The sequence below is a fragment of the Polypterus senegalus genome, chromosome 8, assembly GCF_016835505.1.
Source record: "Polypterus senegalus isolate Bchr_013 chromosome 8, ASM1683550v1, whole genome shotgun sequence".
NCBI lineage: Eukaryota > Metazoa > Chordata > Cladistia > Polypteriformes > Polypteridae > Polypterus > Polypterus senegalus.
The window spans coordinates 7,840,717-7,857,724 of NC_053161.1; the positions used below are offsets into that span (position 1 = coordinate 7,840,717).

At 38.9% G+C, this 17,008-nt stretch overlaps 1 protein-coding gene across 1 annotated transcript in view; it reads left to right on the top strand.

The window, feature by feature from the left end:
* The window catches only part of b4galnt3b (beta-1,4-N-acetyl-galactosaminyl transferase 3b), a 196,392-nt gene that overhangs the window by 150,169 nt on the left and 29,215 nt on the right, over positions 1–17,008 (top strand). Inside the window, exons 11-14 of the mRNA XM_039760655.1 lie at positions 1,996–2,105; positions 7,724–7,824; positions 11,402–11,475; positions 13,605–14,598. Of these exons, the coding sequence (XP_039616589.1) occupies positions 1,996–2,105; positions 7,724–7,824; positions 11,402–11,475; positions 13,605–14,598 (1,279 nt within the window). The remainder of the gene's footprint in view (positions 1–1,995; positions 2,106–7,723; positions 7,825–11,401; positions 11,476–13,604; positions 14,599–17,008) is intronic.

Here is a 17,008-nt window from a genome sequence, read left to right on the forward strand (position 1 = left end):
CGAAGCATCCTATGGGGTGTGATCCAAGAGTACGGGGGTACAAGGCTCGTTGTTACGAGCCATCAAGTCCCTGTACAGGAGAAGCAGGAGCTTGGTCTGCATTGCCGGTAATAAGTCGGACTTGTTTCCTGCTGAGGTTGGACTCTGCCAGGGCTGCCCTTAGTCACCGATTCTGTTCATAAGTTATATGGATAGAATTTCTAAGTGCAGCCAAGGATGGAAAGGGGGTCTTGTTCGGTGACCTCAGAATCTTGTCTGTGCTATTTGCGGATGACATGGTTCTGTTGGCTTCATCGGGCAGTGACCTCCAGCTCTCACTGGAGCGGTTCACAGCTGAGTGCAAAGCAGCGGGGATGACAGTCAGCACCTCTAAATCCGAGGCCATGGTTCTCAGCTGGAAAAAGGTGGAATGCTCTCTCTGGGTTGGGAGCACAGTACTGCCTCAAGTGAAGGAGTTCAAGTATCTCGGGGGTATCTCGAGTGAGAGAAGAATGGAACGGGAGGTTGACAGATGGATCGTTGTGGCATCCGCAGTAATGCGGACTCTGCAACGGTCCGTCGTGGTGAAGAGAGAGCTGAGCCAAAAGGCGAGGCTGTCGATTTACCAGTCGATCTACGTTCCTACCCTCACCTATGGCCATGAACTTTGGGTAGTGACCCAAAGAGCAAGATCATGAATACAAGCGGCCGAAATGAGTTTTCTCTGCAGGGTAGCTGGACTTTCCCTTAGAGATAGGGTGAGGAGTTCAGTTATCCGGGAGAGACTCAGAGTAGAGTTGCTGCTCCTCCGCATTGAGAGGAGTCAGTTGAAGTGGTTCGGGCATCTGGTTAGGATGTCCCCTGGATGCCTCCCTGAGGGGGTGTTCCGGGCATGCCCCACTGGGAGAAGGCTAGGGGGCAGACACAGGACATGCTGGAGGGATTATATTTCCCGGCTGGTTCTGGAACGCCTTGGGGTCCTCCCAGAGGAGGTGTTCGGGGATAGGGCTGTCTGGGCTTCCCTGCTTAGGGTGCTGCCCCCGTGACCCGACCTCGGATAAGCGGTGGATAATGGATAGATGGATGGATAAAAAATTAAAAAGATTGAAGGTTCTGCAAATTATTCCTTGATGGAAACTATTTTAACACCACATAATTCTGACAATGTTTCTCATGCCACAAGCCTTTGCTGTCTTTATTTGAGCCCATGTATTATGCATATATACACTGTGCCTTGAATTCCAATTTCTTTTAGTGTGATCACTAGCCTGTCGTGGTACATTTTCAAAAGAAGATGTTTTGAAAATCAAGAGTAATGTGTGCTGTACCATAACCAGGACTGACAATCAAAACTTTTTTTTTTTTAAATAATGATTTGTTGTGTGCCATTTTCCACAATATTCTGCCTTGAGCATCAAGCCACTCTGCTATTCACCTCTCAAACTTGCTCTCTTTTTTTTTTTTTTTTTTTTTTTTTTACTGAGCACCACTAGCTCCCTGTCAGTGGAGTCTTTGTTCCAACTCACTTGCCAGCCATGCTTGGTGTATATTGTTTAAATCATTTATATAATGTGGCATGTGCTTCGGCTGATGCACTTGTTAAGCTAATTGGTCTATAATTACTATCCCAGCCATCTTTTTATATAATGGGACAGTGTTTGCTAGATTTATCATTTTGAGAATTTTCCTAACATATGCAGAGATTTGTGAAAAATATGCTGTAAGGATTTATAAATAAGCAGACTTTTTAAGTGTTTTAAACTCACTGCCCAATTTTTCCTAATTTAATACTTCTAGAGTGAAATATTAGGTCTTTGCAGTTTTAGAAAGTACATATAAATAATAGTGAAATGTAAAATTTTAAATGTAAGTTATTTATTATAATTGAATTACTTACTACAAAATTGTCTTGAGTGACATTTCAGAAAAGGAAATGCTGTTAAGAATGCATCTCACTCCCTATCTTTTATAAGGTTTTATAAACGTTTTGAATTTTACTTTTATCCCCTTTTTTAGTTCCTTTGATTGAAGAGCAATATTTACATCAAATTTTACCAGACTGCATCTACAACCCAAGCTATGTCATCAAAGATTTTCCTCTTAATCGTTATCAAGGGTTACATTTTGTAAGTACAGTATACATTTTTCTTGCAGTATACTATTCATAAATGCTCTCAAGTCAATCATTTATTTTGTTTCTGCAAAATGACACTGTGAAAAATTAGTTGTAAAACAGATTTTGTTTTTACCAACATGTTATATAAGGAATGTCAAAATCGGGATAAATCCAGTGTGTGTATGAGCATATGGAGAAATAAATAGATTATTTAAAATACATTTACGTTAATTCATCTTTTGTCTGCCAGGCAGCTTAGGTCAATCAAAAAAAAAAAACTACCTGGTTTTATAAAAGCACTTCTCTGGAAGCTCCAAGATAATTTGACCTGACATCTTCAGTTTAAGAGTCTTTGACTCTATTTTGATTAATACCGTATGTCTACATGTAAATATAGTTCAATTATTTATATCAATGGTAGAACTGCTGCTTGTACCAGCATCCTGACTTTGCATCACGACTGAGCCATCTTGAGAGGGTAAACTCTAAGTGATTCAAAAGCAAAAGTACTTGGCTGAGTTGCCAAACTGGTTCTCTTTATCAAGTGTAGAAATTAGGTTTTTATGTGTTGCTTTTTAAAAGATCTTCCTATAAATCTTAGATAACATCTGAAACAAGGTCTGTCAGTTAGGCTTCTAGGTGACATATGGAAGTGATCCCTAGACAAAATGCCCTATTCCTAATTTTGTGCAAAACACAGTCCGACATACCACAAAATTGTACATCACACACATCTGTCATGACTCAGACTTTCCAAGGTCATGATCCAACTTGTGATAGGTATCATCAGATGCATGCTGCATAGGAGATCATGTATTTTTTAGTAACACCCCCTGCTCAGACCTTGTTTAAATACAATCATTTATTACGTATTAGTTTGTCTTGTATTCATAATAACTAATATACCTCTGACAACCCACTGTAGAACATTACTTCTTAATGAACAATCTGTTATGGTAACTTTCACTACTCTTCTGGCACAATGTCTTATTTAGCTTAACTGGAAAAATCCTAACCTACCTACCTTAACACAATGTCAAAATTTTACCGATTTACTTAAAATTAGAAAAAAATCCATATTACAGTACTTCATATGGAGCAGTTCAAAGGTTCTTTAGAATCTAGCAGACATTTATCTTGTGTTGTGCTGAGCTATTACCAAATTGTTATTTAGTCACTCAAATTAAATATTTTATAATAATTCAGAAGGGTTATGAATTAAACAAGGAAACTAGATAGATAAATGCGTACTAATATATAATAATAATAATAATCCTCTAATTATCCAGACCTTTAATGACCGCTTGGGCACAGCCATCAGCTGTGTGTCTGTTTGCGGAGAGTGTGTTGACCATGTTGAGAGGTTTACATACCTTGGCAGTGACATTCATGTTTCTGGTGACTATTCCTATGAAGTCAGTAGACGGATTGGGGGAACATGGGTGGTCATGAGGTCTCTGGAAAGGGGTGTGTGTCGCTCCCGATATCTATGCAAAAGGACGAAGGTCCAAGTCTTTATAGAGTCCTGGTGCTTCCTGTTTTACTATATGGTGCGAGACATGGACGCTATCCAGTGACCTGAGACGAAGACTGGACTCCTTTGGTACTGTGTCTCTCCGGAAAATCCTTGGGTACCGTTGGTTAGACTTTGTGTTGAATGAGCGGTTGCTCATGGAGTCCTGAATGAGGCACATTGCCTGCATTGTGAGGGAGCGTCAGTTACGCCACTACGGCCATGTGGCGCGTTTCCCTGAGGGTGATCCGGCTCGCAAGATGCTCATTGTTGGGGACCCGAGTGACTGGATCAGGCAAAGGGGTTGACCATGTAACACCTGGCTGTGGCAGATAGAGGGTCATTTCCGGAGGGTGGGACTGGACCCCGCGTGTCTGCCTGGAGGGTTGCCAACCAGGATCTCAAGCTGTTTCGACATGTAGTGGGTGCGGCAATGCACTGTACCAGTGCATGCTCCCCAACTTGACTTGACTTGTACTAATAGACATGTCAGTAATGCAAGAATTAATTCTGCATTAACACTAAGCATAGACAATCGGATAGTCAATATATAGTCTATATATAAACAAATAGTTCAGTTCAAAATAGAAATTTGGCCACTGTAGACCTCCACAACCACATTTTCAGATTTCAAAATTTGTTTATAGATAGAGATATATAAAGATATATAGAGATAGATATAGAGAGATACTAATAAAAGGCAAAGCCCTCACTGACTGACTGACTCATCATTAATTCTCTAACTTCCCGTGTAGGTAGAAGGCTGAAATTTGGCAGGCCCATCCCTTACAGCTTACTTACAAAAGTTAAGCAGGTTTAATTTTGAAATTCTACGCTTAACGGTCATAACAGAATCCTACTTGCGTACATATATAAGGCCATAGCCTGCAGCTCGGTCACCGTTTGAGGCGGAGTTGCGTCCCCCATTACCATGCTTCCCACGTAATTAAGTGCCTGCCCAAATAAGGCCGTCCGTCAGCAGCAATCCAATAGACGCGCTGCCGGGAGTTAAAATTGCTGGTGAAGGAGTGTGCTTAAGCAAACGAAGATGAGATGGCCAGGGATAGAATAGTGTTTGGCAGAAACTCGGCAAAAGTGCGAGAGAAACTTTTAAGTGCCGGGTCTGCGCTAACATTAAATAAAGCCGTGGACATCGCAAGATTGCACGAGATAGCACAAGCACAACTGAGAATGCATGTACTCCAAGCAGCTCACGTGAACTGACTGTGAACGCAGTACGCAGACAACAAGCAAGAGCTCCAAAGAGCACTGAACAAAAAATGCATTACACAATTGAGACGGCAGCAAAAGAATATGAAGCGAGTGACAACAACAACAACAACATTTATTTATATAGCACATTTTCATACAAAAAAATGTAGCTCAAAGTGCTTTACATAATGAAGAATAGAAAAATAAGAGACACAGTAAGAAAATAAAATAAGGCAACATTAATTAACATAGAATAAGAGTAAGGTCCAATGGCCAGGGGGGCAGAAAAAACAAAAAAAACTCCAGACTGCCGGAGAAAAAAATCTGCAGGGATTCCAGGCCATGAGACCGCCCAGTCCCCTCTGGGCAATCTACCTAACATAAATGAAACAGTCCTCTTTTTTTATTTAAGGTTTTCACGGAAGGACTTGATGATGATGATGATCACGTGGACTTCTGGCTTTTAGTCCATCAATGCTGGGGCATCATGGTGCTTTGAGTAGGTTGGTGGTGGCACAGGCCGCCACCACAGAGAAACAGGAAAAAGAAACAGAAGAGAGAGTAGGGGTCAGTACGGATTTTAGAGCCACCATGAATAGTTATTATGATGAATTGAACATATAGAGTATCAGGATTAAGATAAAGTGAAGTTATGAGAAGGCCATATTAAAGTAATGTGTTTTCAGCAGTGTTTTAAAGTGCTCCACTGTATTAGCCTGGTGAATTCCTATCGGCAGGCTATTCCAGATTTTAGGTGCATAGATGACGCATACAAGCATATTCATAAGTGCAGCTACTGCGGAAACAATGCACACGGTGGAAAAAGTCAATGTCCAGCTAAAGGAAGATAGTGTAAAAAATGTGGTAAATTGAACCACTTTGCTATAGTTTGCAGGACTGGGAAAGGTAAACCCGTGCATGCAGTGTGTGATGTCTCAGATAAAGAGGAAGACGAGCTGTTTATTGATGCAGTAAGAGAGGAACAACCTTCTGAAGCTGAACAAGCCTTTGAGGACATATCAATCGGAAAGCAAGGTGTAAAGCTTAAGTTTAAATTAAGTTCATAGACACGCTGCCGCTGGCGTTTGTCATGCCTAAGATGAATACGATATTCGCAAGATATAAGTTTAATGAGAAGACGCAGGGTATAAACGAGAATTTTGATCACTTTGTAACGGAGTTAAAATTGCTGGTGAAGGACTGTGCTTATGCAAACGAAGATGAGATGGTCAGGGATAGAATAGTGTTTGGCACAAACTCCGCAAAATTAAATAAAGCCATGGACATCGCAAGATCGCACGAGATAGCCCAAGCACAGCTGTGAACCTTCGATGCATGTACTCCGAGCGGCACACGTGAACTGACTGTGAACGCAGTACGCAGTCAACAACAAAGAGTTCCAAAGAGTGCTGAACAAAAAAACGCATTACACAATTGAGACGGCAGCAACAGAATATGAAGCGAGTGACGCATACACGCATATTCATAAGTTCAACTACTGCCGAAACAAAGCACACGGTGGAAAAAGTCAACGTCCAGCTAAAGGAAGATAGTGTAAAAAATGTGGTAAATTGAACCACTTCGCTAAAGTAGCATGACTGGGAAAGGTAAACCTGTGCTTGCAGTGTGTGATGTCTCAGATAAAGAGGAAGATGAGCTGTTTATTGATGCAGTAGGAAAGGAACAACTCTCTGACGCTGAACAAGCCTTTGTAGACATATCAATAGGAAAGCAAGGTGTAAAGCTTAAGTTTAAATTACGTTCATAGACACGCTGCCGCTAAATATTTGCAGGCAAATCCACAACTTAATACTGGGAATGCCTGTTAAACATCTTAGATTCACAAGTACCGATTTGGGTAGTGAACACTTCGATAAATGAAACCTGTTATCTTTACAACGGTTGACACCAAAGAGATGGTCAGGGATAAACTAGACAAACACGGAATGTAACTTGAACACAACACATCCTCCAAATACGAACCTGATTGAAAGAAAATAATGATAATCAAATCCTCGATGACAGCAACACTCATAACAGTCACAAAACAATTACATTGACAATCATGTTACGTTATTTTTAAAATGTTTCCTTTTCTTTTTCATAACTTCTTTAACACACTACTTCTCTGCTGTGAACCACAGGTATTTTGCTAATATATATATACACACGTACACCATATTTACGCGTGTACCACACACACATTTTTTTTCCCAAAAATTAGCATTAGAAAATTAGGTGCAAGTCATACATGAGGAAATGTAATTCTGGAATGTTTACTTCTTCTGCTTGGGCTCGTTCATTCACGCTCTCTCTCTGTCGCCCACTCTTGCTCGCGCACTCGCGCGCTCTCTCTCTCTCTCTCTCTCTCTCTCTCTCTCTTGCTCTCTCTCTCTTGCTTTCGCCTCTCTCTCTCTTGCAAGCTTTCGCTCTCTCTCTCTTTGCTTTTCAGCACTCTCTCTCTCTCTTGCTTTTTCGCTCTCTCTCTCTCTCTTGATCGTGTTCTCGCTTGCTCGCTGCTTTTTTCGCGATTTTCTTTATAAAAATTAGGGTGCGCGTCTTACATGAGGGCGCGTGGTACATGAGTAAATACGGTATATATAATATAAATGTAGTTTTCTTTTTACCTTTAGGTCAAATTGTGTTGGCAGTGTTACTGCTATTATGAGTCTACTGCTAAGAAGTAGCACCATTGAGACTTAAAACTCCGTTTCTTCTAGTAAAATCTTGGTATAGAATATTCTGGAAAATATATCGGAATGTAATTTTTGTTATTTTGTTAAGTTATTGGGACACAGGTCCATCACTGTTATCAGTTTGATAAGAGGTCTTTATTCTTCCTTGAAAGTGGTGCTGTATTGTGTTTAATTAGCTTTTTTTTTTTCCCACTTAAATCTTTCCAGGTACATCTGTCCCTTATTTATCCCAATGACTTCACAAGACTTACACACATGGAGTCAGAAAACAGGTGCTTCTATCATGAGGCTCCATATATTCTAAACAGGTACAGTATAAGTCTTTTTCTATTTAATTCCATAACCTGTTATAAGTATATATAGACTGACAGCTATCTGAGCTGAAAAGCCAGCTACTCTACATAATCTACATAAGTTGTTAAGTAATGTTAAAGTTATGTATATTTGGGTGCAACATCAACATAATTGTTAAACTATTTTCAGTTTCTTTCTGTAACAGTATTGTTGGGAGCTGAAAAAAATATAATCTTGACAGAAAAAAAAATATTTAGGTTATTTATTGCAATGAAACATAACCACACCTGAGGTTAGACCAGCAGGAAGTACTTACCCTGTGCTCTGTCAGTGGTTCCAATGCCCCAGTGCAGTGACAGGGACACTACTCTAAAATATGGTGCTGTCCTTCAGATTAGTTGTAAAACTGAGATCCTGACTTTCTGTTACTAAAAATCTGTGGATATCTTAAAACAAGAGTAGAGTTATCCCAATGTCCTGGCTAAATTGCCCATCACGGCCTTGTCCATTATACCCCCCTAATCATTCTCTGTCACTGACTTGCTATTTACCTCATCCCTTCATCATGTAATAGTTAATGTTGGGTAAGCGTATTGGTGCAGTAATGGTTGCCATTGCATCATTCAGTTGGATACTACACACTGGTGGTGGTTGAAGTAGTTCCCCTCTGTCTGTGTAAAGCATTTTGCGTAGTGAGAAAAGCACTCTACAAATGTAATTATCTTTATGGTAAAGTTCCATCTGGTTAAATGCTATTTCTGTCAATTTAATTTTTAACAAGCACTAGCAATTTTTGCCTTGTGCTCTTCCCCATCTTTACCAGTCGTCTATGGGAGAGGTGCGAAAGCTTTAGATTTGTCAAAACTACAATTCTCTCCAGTTTTCAATGGATCACGACGTTTTAGGATCCCCTTATACCGAAAATATCAATATGTCGATGATGGGTGTGTGTCTATCTGTCTGTCTGTGTGTGCATGTGTCTGTTTATCACAGTTTCTTCAGGGCAGTCTAGAGCTGAAACGGCTGAACGGAAAAATACCAATCTCAAAACGTAACCCTGTTATGAGTAGTTGATGTGCTGATTAGTTTTTGGATCCAAATCACGCAAGAGAAAGAGGCAGTCTAGAGGAATCCTTAAATACTGTAATTCTGCAATTAATTATGAATTCTTCTCGTCAGTTGCTATCGCAGTGACATATTTTATGATCAGAAAGATCAGCATCAGAGCAGTAAATAATTACTGAAATGTTAGAGAATAGTTTGGGTAACTTGGTTCCTAGGGCACAAAGCCTACTGACTCTCGTATCTGAATTTTTTTGATTTATAAATTGCAATACAATTCCAAAAAAAAATTAGATACACAGGTAAAAAAATGTTTAAAAAGGTATGTTTTCACATTTGCTAATTACCATTTGTAATATCTATGAAAATCAAAATATGACAGACTTTATCTTTTAATGTGGCTTTGTTTATAATCTGCCTGTGCCTTTTGCCTTCTCCTCTGTTTTGATTTAAAGTAAGTTAAAAATGTATCTGTTACAAGGCAGAATGTTAATAATGCCATAATATACAGGGTCGGCCATTTATATGGATACATCTTAATAAAATGGGAATGGTTGGTGATATTAACTTCCTGTTTGTGGCACATTAGTATATGTGAGGGGGAAAACTTTTCAAGATGGGTGGTGACCATGGTGGCCTTTTTGGATCCAACTTTTGTTTTTTCAATAGGAAGAGGGTCATGTGACACATCAAACTTATTGGGAATTTCCCCAAAAAAAACAAGGGTGTGTTTGGTTTTAACGTAACTTTATTCTTTCATGAGTTATTTACAAGTTTCTGACCACTTAATAAATGTGTTCAATGTGCTGCCCATTGTGTTGGATTGTCAATGCAACCCTCTTCTCCCACTCTTCACACACTGATAGCAACACCGCAGGAGAAATGCTAGCACAGGCTTCCAGTATCCGTAGTTTCAGGTGCTGCACATCTTGTATCTTCACAGCATAGACAATTGCCTTCAGATGACCCCAAAGATAAAAGTCTAAGGGGGTCAGATCGGGAGACCTTGGGGGCCATTCAACTGGCCCACGACGACCAATCCACTTTCCAGGAAACTGTTCATCTAGGAATGCTCGGACCTGACACCCATAATGTGGTGGTGCACCATCTTGCTGGAAAAACTCGGGGAACGTGCCAGCTTCAGTGCATAAAGAGGGAAACACATCATCATGTAGCAATTTCGCATATCCAGTGGCCATGAGGTTTCCATTGATGAAGAATGGCCCCACTATCTTTGTACCCCATATACCACACCATACCATCAATTTTTTTGTTCCAACAGTCTTGGAGGGATCTATCCAATGTGGGTTAGTGTCAGACCAATAGCAGTGGTTTTGTTTGTTAACTTCACCATTCACATAAAAGTTTGCCTCATCACTGAACAAAATCTTCTGCGTAAACTGAGGGTCCTGTTCCAATTTTTGTTTTGCCCATTCTGCAAATTCAGTGCGCCGCTCTGGGTCATCCTCGTTGAGATGCTGCAGTAGCTGGAGTTTGTAAGGGTGCCATTTGTGAGTAGCTAATATCCGTCGAAGGGATGTTCGACTAATGCCACTCTCCAGTGACATGCAGCGAGTGCTATGCTGTGGGCTCTTGCTGAATGAAGCTAGGACAGCCACTGATTTCTTCATTAGTGACAGTTTTCATGCGTCCACATTTTGGCAAATCCAACACTGAACCAGTTTCACGAAACTTAGCAAGCAGTTTGCTAACTGTAGCATGGGAGATGGGTGGTCTCGTAGGGTGTCTTGCATTGAAATCTGCTGCAATGACCCGGTTACTGCGTTCACCAGACATCAACACAATTTCTATCCGCTCCTCACGTGTTAACCTCTGCGACATGTCAGTGGCTGTACACAAAGAGAAACTTGTAAATAACTCATGAAAGAATAAAGTTAAGTTAAAACCAGGAACACCATTGTTTTTCTTGTGAAATTCCCAATAAGTTTGATGTGTCACATGACCCTCTTCCAATTGAAAAAACAAAAGTTGGGTCCAAAATGGCTGACTTCAAAATGGCCACCATGGTCACCACCCATCATGAAAAGTTTTCCCCCTCACATATACTAATGTGCCACAAACAGGAACTTAATATCACCAACCATTCCCATTTTATTAAGGTGTATCCATATAAATGGCCCACCCTGTACTACTGGAAAAGTCTTTGATGACCAGAAGATGGCAGCAGAGGAAACTGAAAAAAGCTGTGCTGTCAGCTTGTACTGCCTTAGTGTTGTGTGGTACACTCTGCAGATCTCCAAGGCATACATGCTACAGTATATACACAATTCTTGATTACAAACTATCTTCTTAAATACTAGTCAGTAATTGTAGTTTTAAGTTATAGTCTTGCTTGTTTTGTAAATAGTCTTGTGATGGTGTTCTATGATAAGCAATGTGTAGCAAAAATTAATTAAAATTATTTTACCAATTAAGAAATAGTTACTATTAAATTTGATATTTCTTTCTGAATTACTGTTTTTTAATTCTGTCTTGTTGTTCTAGTGCTAACTGTGTTTATTTTCATAGGTTTGGGTTTTACAGATACATGAAGATGGATACTCCAGTTGAGCATGAAGTTGTTTCTGTTCAGGAAGGAGAAAGTAAGAGTAATAAAATATGTTTAACTCTGTGTTTTGTGTTGACTTTTATTAGTGGTGGAAAATGTACATTCTAATTCATATTGCAAATGCATATTACCAATGACACGTGATGTAGGTTTAAATAAAGGTGTGCCTGTTTGCAGCATAGTGATGAGAGAGGGCTGCTTCGAGTGGGCATGTAGGATGAGTCTTGAGCCTGACAAAAGTCTTTTTTTTTTTTTTAAAGACCGCAGAGGTAAGAATGTTAGTGTGCAGAATAGTAGGCGGAATGGACCAGGTCTCTCAAATCCTCTTCTGAGTCTTCATCTTTGTACTTTTAAATGAAGCAGGACACTCTGGCTTCTTTTAAAAGTTAATTGTGTAATCTCCTTTGTGGTGGATGTGAGTGAATCATCAAGCCTGTCACACTTTAACTGCAACTGGTGTTATGGCAAAAATTTGATTTTGTGAATATCATACAAAGAATACCATATACACTGGCATATAAGTCGGGTCTTTAAACCAAAAAAATCGATCATAAAATCAGACCCTGACTTATACACCCGTTCAAAAATTCGACATGTAATTTTTATATATATATATATATATATATATATATATATATATATATATATATATATATAATATAATTTTTTTTTTTTTAAACATCTTCTTGCTTCCTCCAATCTCACACCAGTTTCTCAGACACATCAAATTTTGTTGCAGCAGCGCAGTTAACAAATTCATTCGCCACTTAAATGACTTTTAATTTAAAACCAGCTTCATATTTTCTTCTGACCAGACGCTCCATTGTAGATAAGGGATGCTCTTATGACAAAGTTGTATGAGGGTGTAAGATACAGAAAACACAGAACGGTGCAAATGTCGCTTTGGAACAGTTTGGGTATTACTGTGTGGTCACGTAGGCACAATACATAGAAAAAAGGCAGTGTGCTCTGTGGTTACTCTGTCAGGTGGGCGTTAGCATAACATAATCTCTTGGACCAATAACGTGAGTTGTCTGCATTCGACTTATACGACCGACATTATAAAATACGGAAATTAAAAGGTAAAATCAAGCCCTGACTTATCCGCGGGAGAACTTGAACATGAGTATATATGGTATGTCAGTATAAATATTAAATTTTAGAATAATATTAACAGAAGTTATTATTACCCAAAAGACCTCAAACAATCTGTTAACAAAATCATGAATTATACATAAAATATTAACATTTTGTGTAAGAAAATCTGAAGACACTAGGTCACTGGGACACTAGGTACGAGTAGTCCTAAAACCTGCATAGGCCTGGTCTGTGCAGATCTTTAATGTTTAGCAGGCCAACGAACTGTGAACAGAAGATTTATAAGGTGAAACAAGTCAAAAAAGATCTTTTAAGGCTTATGTTTAGTCTGCAAAGTGAATCCACATAGAGGCCATGGTAATGTATTTTTATTATTATTCCTGTGGTACCACTAAAACTGATTGGAGAAAAAAAAAAAATGTTTTTGAACAGTGTCGTATTCTCTTTAATTGTCCACCTATAGGTAATATTGCACTAGATTAAATATGTCTGATAAAGGAGGATGCCTAAACAGACAAAAGTTCTCCTTTCCTTTGCTGTTATTTTTGTATCCTCTACCTTAGTAGTGAATAAAACTAATCCGGATGCTGATGGTATCAGCCAGCTAATTAAAAAGTTATTCAGGCAATGAAGAGAAAGGAAAGCATTTGAATCACAACTTGGCAACTTACAACACGCGTCCCATTCTTGAACGAAGATAAAAGGCTTGGTCTGTAACAAACAAATTCTTAAGTAAACTAAAAGTGCCATTCAAAGTCTGTTCATTGAGGTTTACAAAATTGCCTTGGACATTAACATGTACAAAACATTACAACCATTTTGTCTGTTCTTACTACAGCTGCAAGAGAAACCGTTCACAAAACTAAATATGTCAACTGAAAGATGAAGACTCCAGAGCCTTGCTGTTTTCTTGTTATTTTGATATTACCTTTCCAATACAGTGTGTTTGTTGTAATTAATTGGAAGTTCTGGTTGTATTATATGAATGTATATATGTATTATATGTATTTTATGGTATTAATTATACATTTGATAATCACAACCTTAATATCTCTCCCTTTTCAGGTTTTGAACTAGTAGATAATGTTAAGCACCATAATTCAAAGGAATATATTTTTCAGTATAAAGATCCAAATATTGGACACCGAGAGCTTCCTGAAGAGGAAAGACAAATGGAACATAGTCCCAAAGACTATGGTGATGATTACGATGATTATAATTTTAAAAGACGAAGGAAGATGCTCTCTGCAAAGACCACTCCCAGATCACCCATGCAGACAAGATCTGTTGCCAAGAGAAGAAAAAGAAGGAAAGAAAGCCAGATTTACTTGCAACAAGTAAACAGATTTGAAAAGCAAAATCAAGAAATGAAAATAGATAAAAGAGAGGCACCATTTATTAATCAGGCAAACACTATACAGCCAGCAAATCTCAGCCAGTCTTTCCTGCAGGTCATGATAAGAACTCTTGTGCCAAGGGTGAAGCATATCAGAAAGAAAGAGATAAAAGAGGAGGTGCAGAATTTTCATAAAGTGTTAGCTGCCATACCTCTATATCAAAAATCTCTTAACGCAAAAACAAAAGAGGAGAAAGAGAATAATACAGTTCTTGAAAAAAGGGTCTTTTTGGTGCAAGAAAACGTAAAGGATACAAAATTGTCAAATCACAGCCAGCAAGAAATTTTTGACACCCAAAATAGAATGAACATTAAAAGTCAAGAATATGCAATGTGGCAAAAAGAGGATATGGAAATGGGAAGGAAACTGGAAGATCAGGATTTATGGAGAGAGAAGTCATTTAGTATCTCCCCTTATGGTAGTAACACAGAGGGTTATTCTGATGACCTAGAAGAAGACAGACTTTTTTTCAACCCAGCTATTCATGACCAGGAAGTAAACTGGGAACAAACATTCAGTGTTGATAACCTTGATTTCCATTCCTTGCGATCAGATGATATTGACCTCACATGTAATGTATCTGGAAATCTTCTCCTTAAAGAGTCTGAAGCACTGGAGGTTGTTGAGACATTCATGAAGAAGTTCAAAGAAAAAAACAAAGAGTAAGATATGTTGTATTTTACATAATTCTATTTTTTCACCCATGTTTTTATTTTTTGTATTTGTCCAGTTTCTCTCAGTTATGTTTAAAATGTGAAGAAGTGGAAAACAAAATTACAATGATAAGTTTTGGGTTTCTTTAACAAGGAGATTCCTAAAATTGGCCAGGTTAATACCATTAATCTTCACTCCCATATTTGTCTAAATAATTCATATTTTCTGGAGTGGCAGTAGTCAAAACGTATGTTCACCACATTGTATTAAACGTTTTTTGTAAGAAACATATTATGAACTTAGGAATGCACAATGGAACTATATATAACAGAAATAAATATGAAACAGAGGTAAGGAAATTATTATTTAAAGATAAAATCTCAGTTTTATACTCTGTATCTCCATTCAGTGAGCAATACCTTTATGCTTACAAGTGATGAGTGGCGTAATTGGCTTCTCTCATTTTGAAAGGATGAGTAATTTCTTTAGTTCTTTCTAGGTTGCCAAGCTTCTCCCGCTCATGTTTATGGCTTTTATTAGTGATTCCATCCTTTTAACCCAGCAACCAGGGTTGCACAAGCTAGTGTGGTCTTAGTGCTAGACTCAAGCTCGGATAAATTGGGGAGGGTTGTGTCAGGATGGACATCTGCCGGAAAACCTGTGCAAAATCTAACCTGTGAATAAGAAGCAGAATATCCATACCAGATCGGTCAATGCTTTGATTACCAATGACTGCCACTGATGTTGCTGTCCAGTAGAGTATCAGCAGAACTTTTTTTTGTACTTTATTTTGCCTTCAACAATTTCTTGTATTAGGAATTTGTTGGCTTTTGCTTACCCCTTGGGGTCAGAGCACAGGGTCAGTCATTGTACAGCACCCCTGGAGCAACTGCAGGTTTAAGCGCCTTGCTCAAGGGCTCAGCAGAGTAGAAACCCTTTTGGCAGTAATGGGGAATTGTACCAACAGCCTTCCAGATACCATTGCAGATCCTTAGCCTCAGAACTATGCAATTGCTGGTCAGTGAAGACAAAGGAGAACAATAGGAGAAAAGCAGGTTCAAAGACAATGGAAGAGGAAAAAGTGAAAGAGTGTGGAGTTCAAAGTCGGAACTTTGAATGTAGGCAGTATCACTGGTAAAGGCAGAGTGCTGAATAATGTGATAGATTGGAGAAAGGTAGATGTAATGGAGATGTACAGGAGGCCAAGTGGAAAGGGAATAAGGTCAGAAGTGCATGCAAACTGTTCTTCTATGGTGTGGACAGGAAAGGAAATGGGTTAGGGGTAATTTTAAATTGTAATTGTAATGTGTTAGGGGTGTTTTGGAGGTGAAGAGAATGTCTGACAAATTGATGAGGATAAAGTTGGAAATCGTCGGGGTAATGTTAGATGTCTTCAGCGCATATAAGATAATTTAAGATAATACTGTTTTGATCCCTAAATGGAAATGTAGGTGTTCCAGCAGCTCACAGCAAAATTAAAACAAGTAAATATTGATTAAATAACTAAAACATCTAATAAAATATATAGGATAAAACAGGTTAGATAAATAAAAAACATACAATAACAAAAATAGTGGCGTATTACCATTCCACACTAATAAAGTGCAAGTGAAATGTGAGATGGAGGAGAAAGAAGATATTGGAGTGAGTTAGACAAAGTGGTGGAGAATATACCCAAAGAAGAGAGTGGTGATGGGAGCGGATCTTAACAGGCATGTTGACGAAGGAAACAATGGTTAGGAGGAGTTGATAGGCAGGTATAGTGTTAAGGAGAGAAATGTTGAAGGGCGGATGGTGGGTGACTTTGCAAAAAGAATGAATACATAACTTTAAGAAGGAGGAACACATTGTGACATATACGAGTTGAGGAAGGTGCACACAAGTGGACTATATTCCTTGTAGGAGATGCAATATGAAAGAGATTAGAGCCTGTAATGTGATAGCGTCGGCAGTGGATAGTGTAGCTAGACAGCATCGATTGGTGGTATGCAGGATGAATTTTAAGGTAAGAAAGAGAGTGACAATGGAACCAAGGATCAGGTGGTGGAAACTGAAAGAACAAGACTACTGTGTGAAATTCAGAGAGGAAGTGAGAAAGGTGCTGGGTGGTGCTGAAGACATGATAGACAATTGGAACACCACAGCTGAAGTGGTAAGGGAGAGAGCTAGGAAGGTGCTTCATGTGACCACTGAACAGAGACTTGGCGGAAAGAGGATAACGAAAAAGAATTGGGATAACCAGAGAAATGACGAAAGCAGACAGGTGTACAAAGAAATGTGACAAAAGGTGAAGAAAGAGGTGGCAAAGGCTAAGGAAAAGGTGTATGCCAAGCTCTATGAGCCAATATGATAGACCAGAGAAAGTTTTGTAGACTGGACACAAGGGAAGGGGACAAGCACTTGTACCAATTGGCCAGA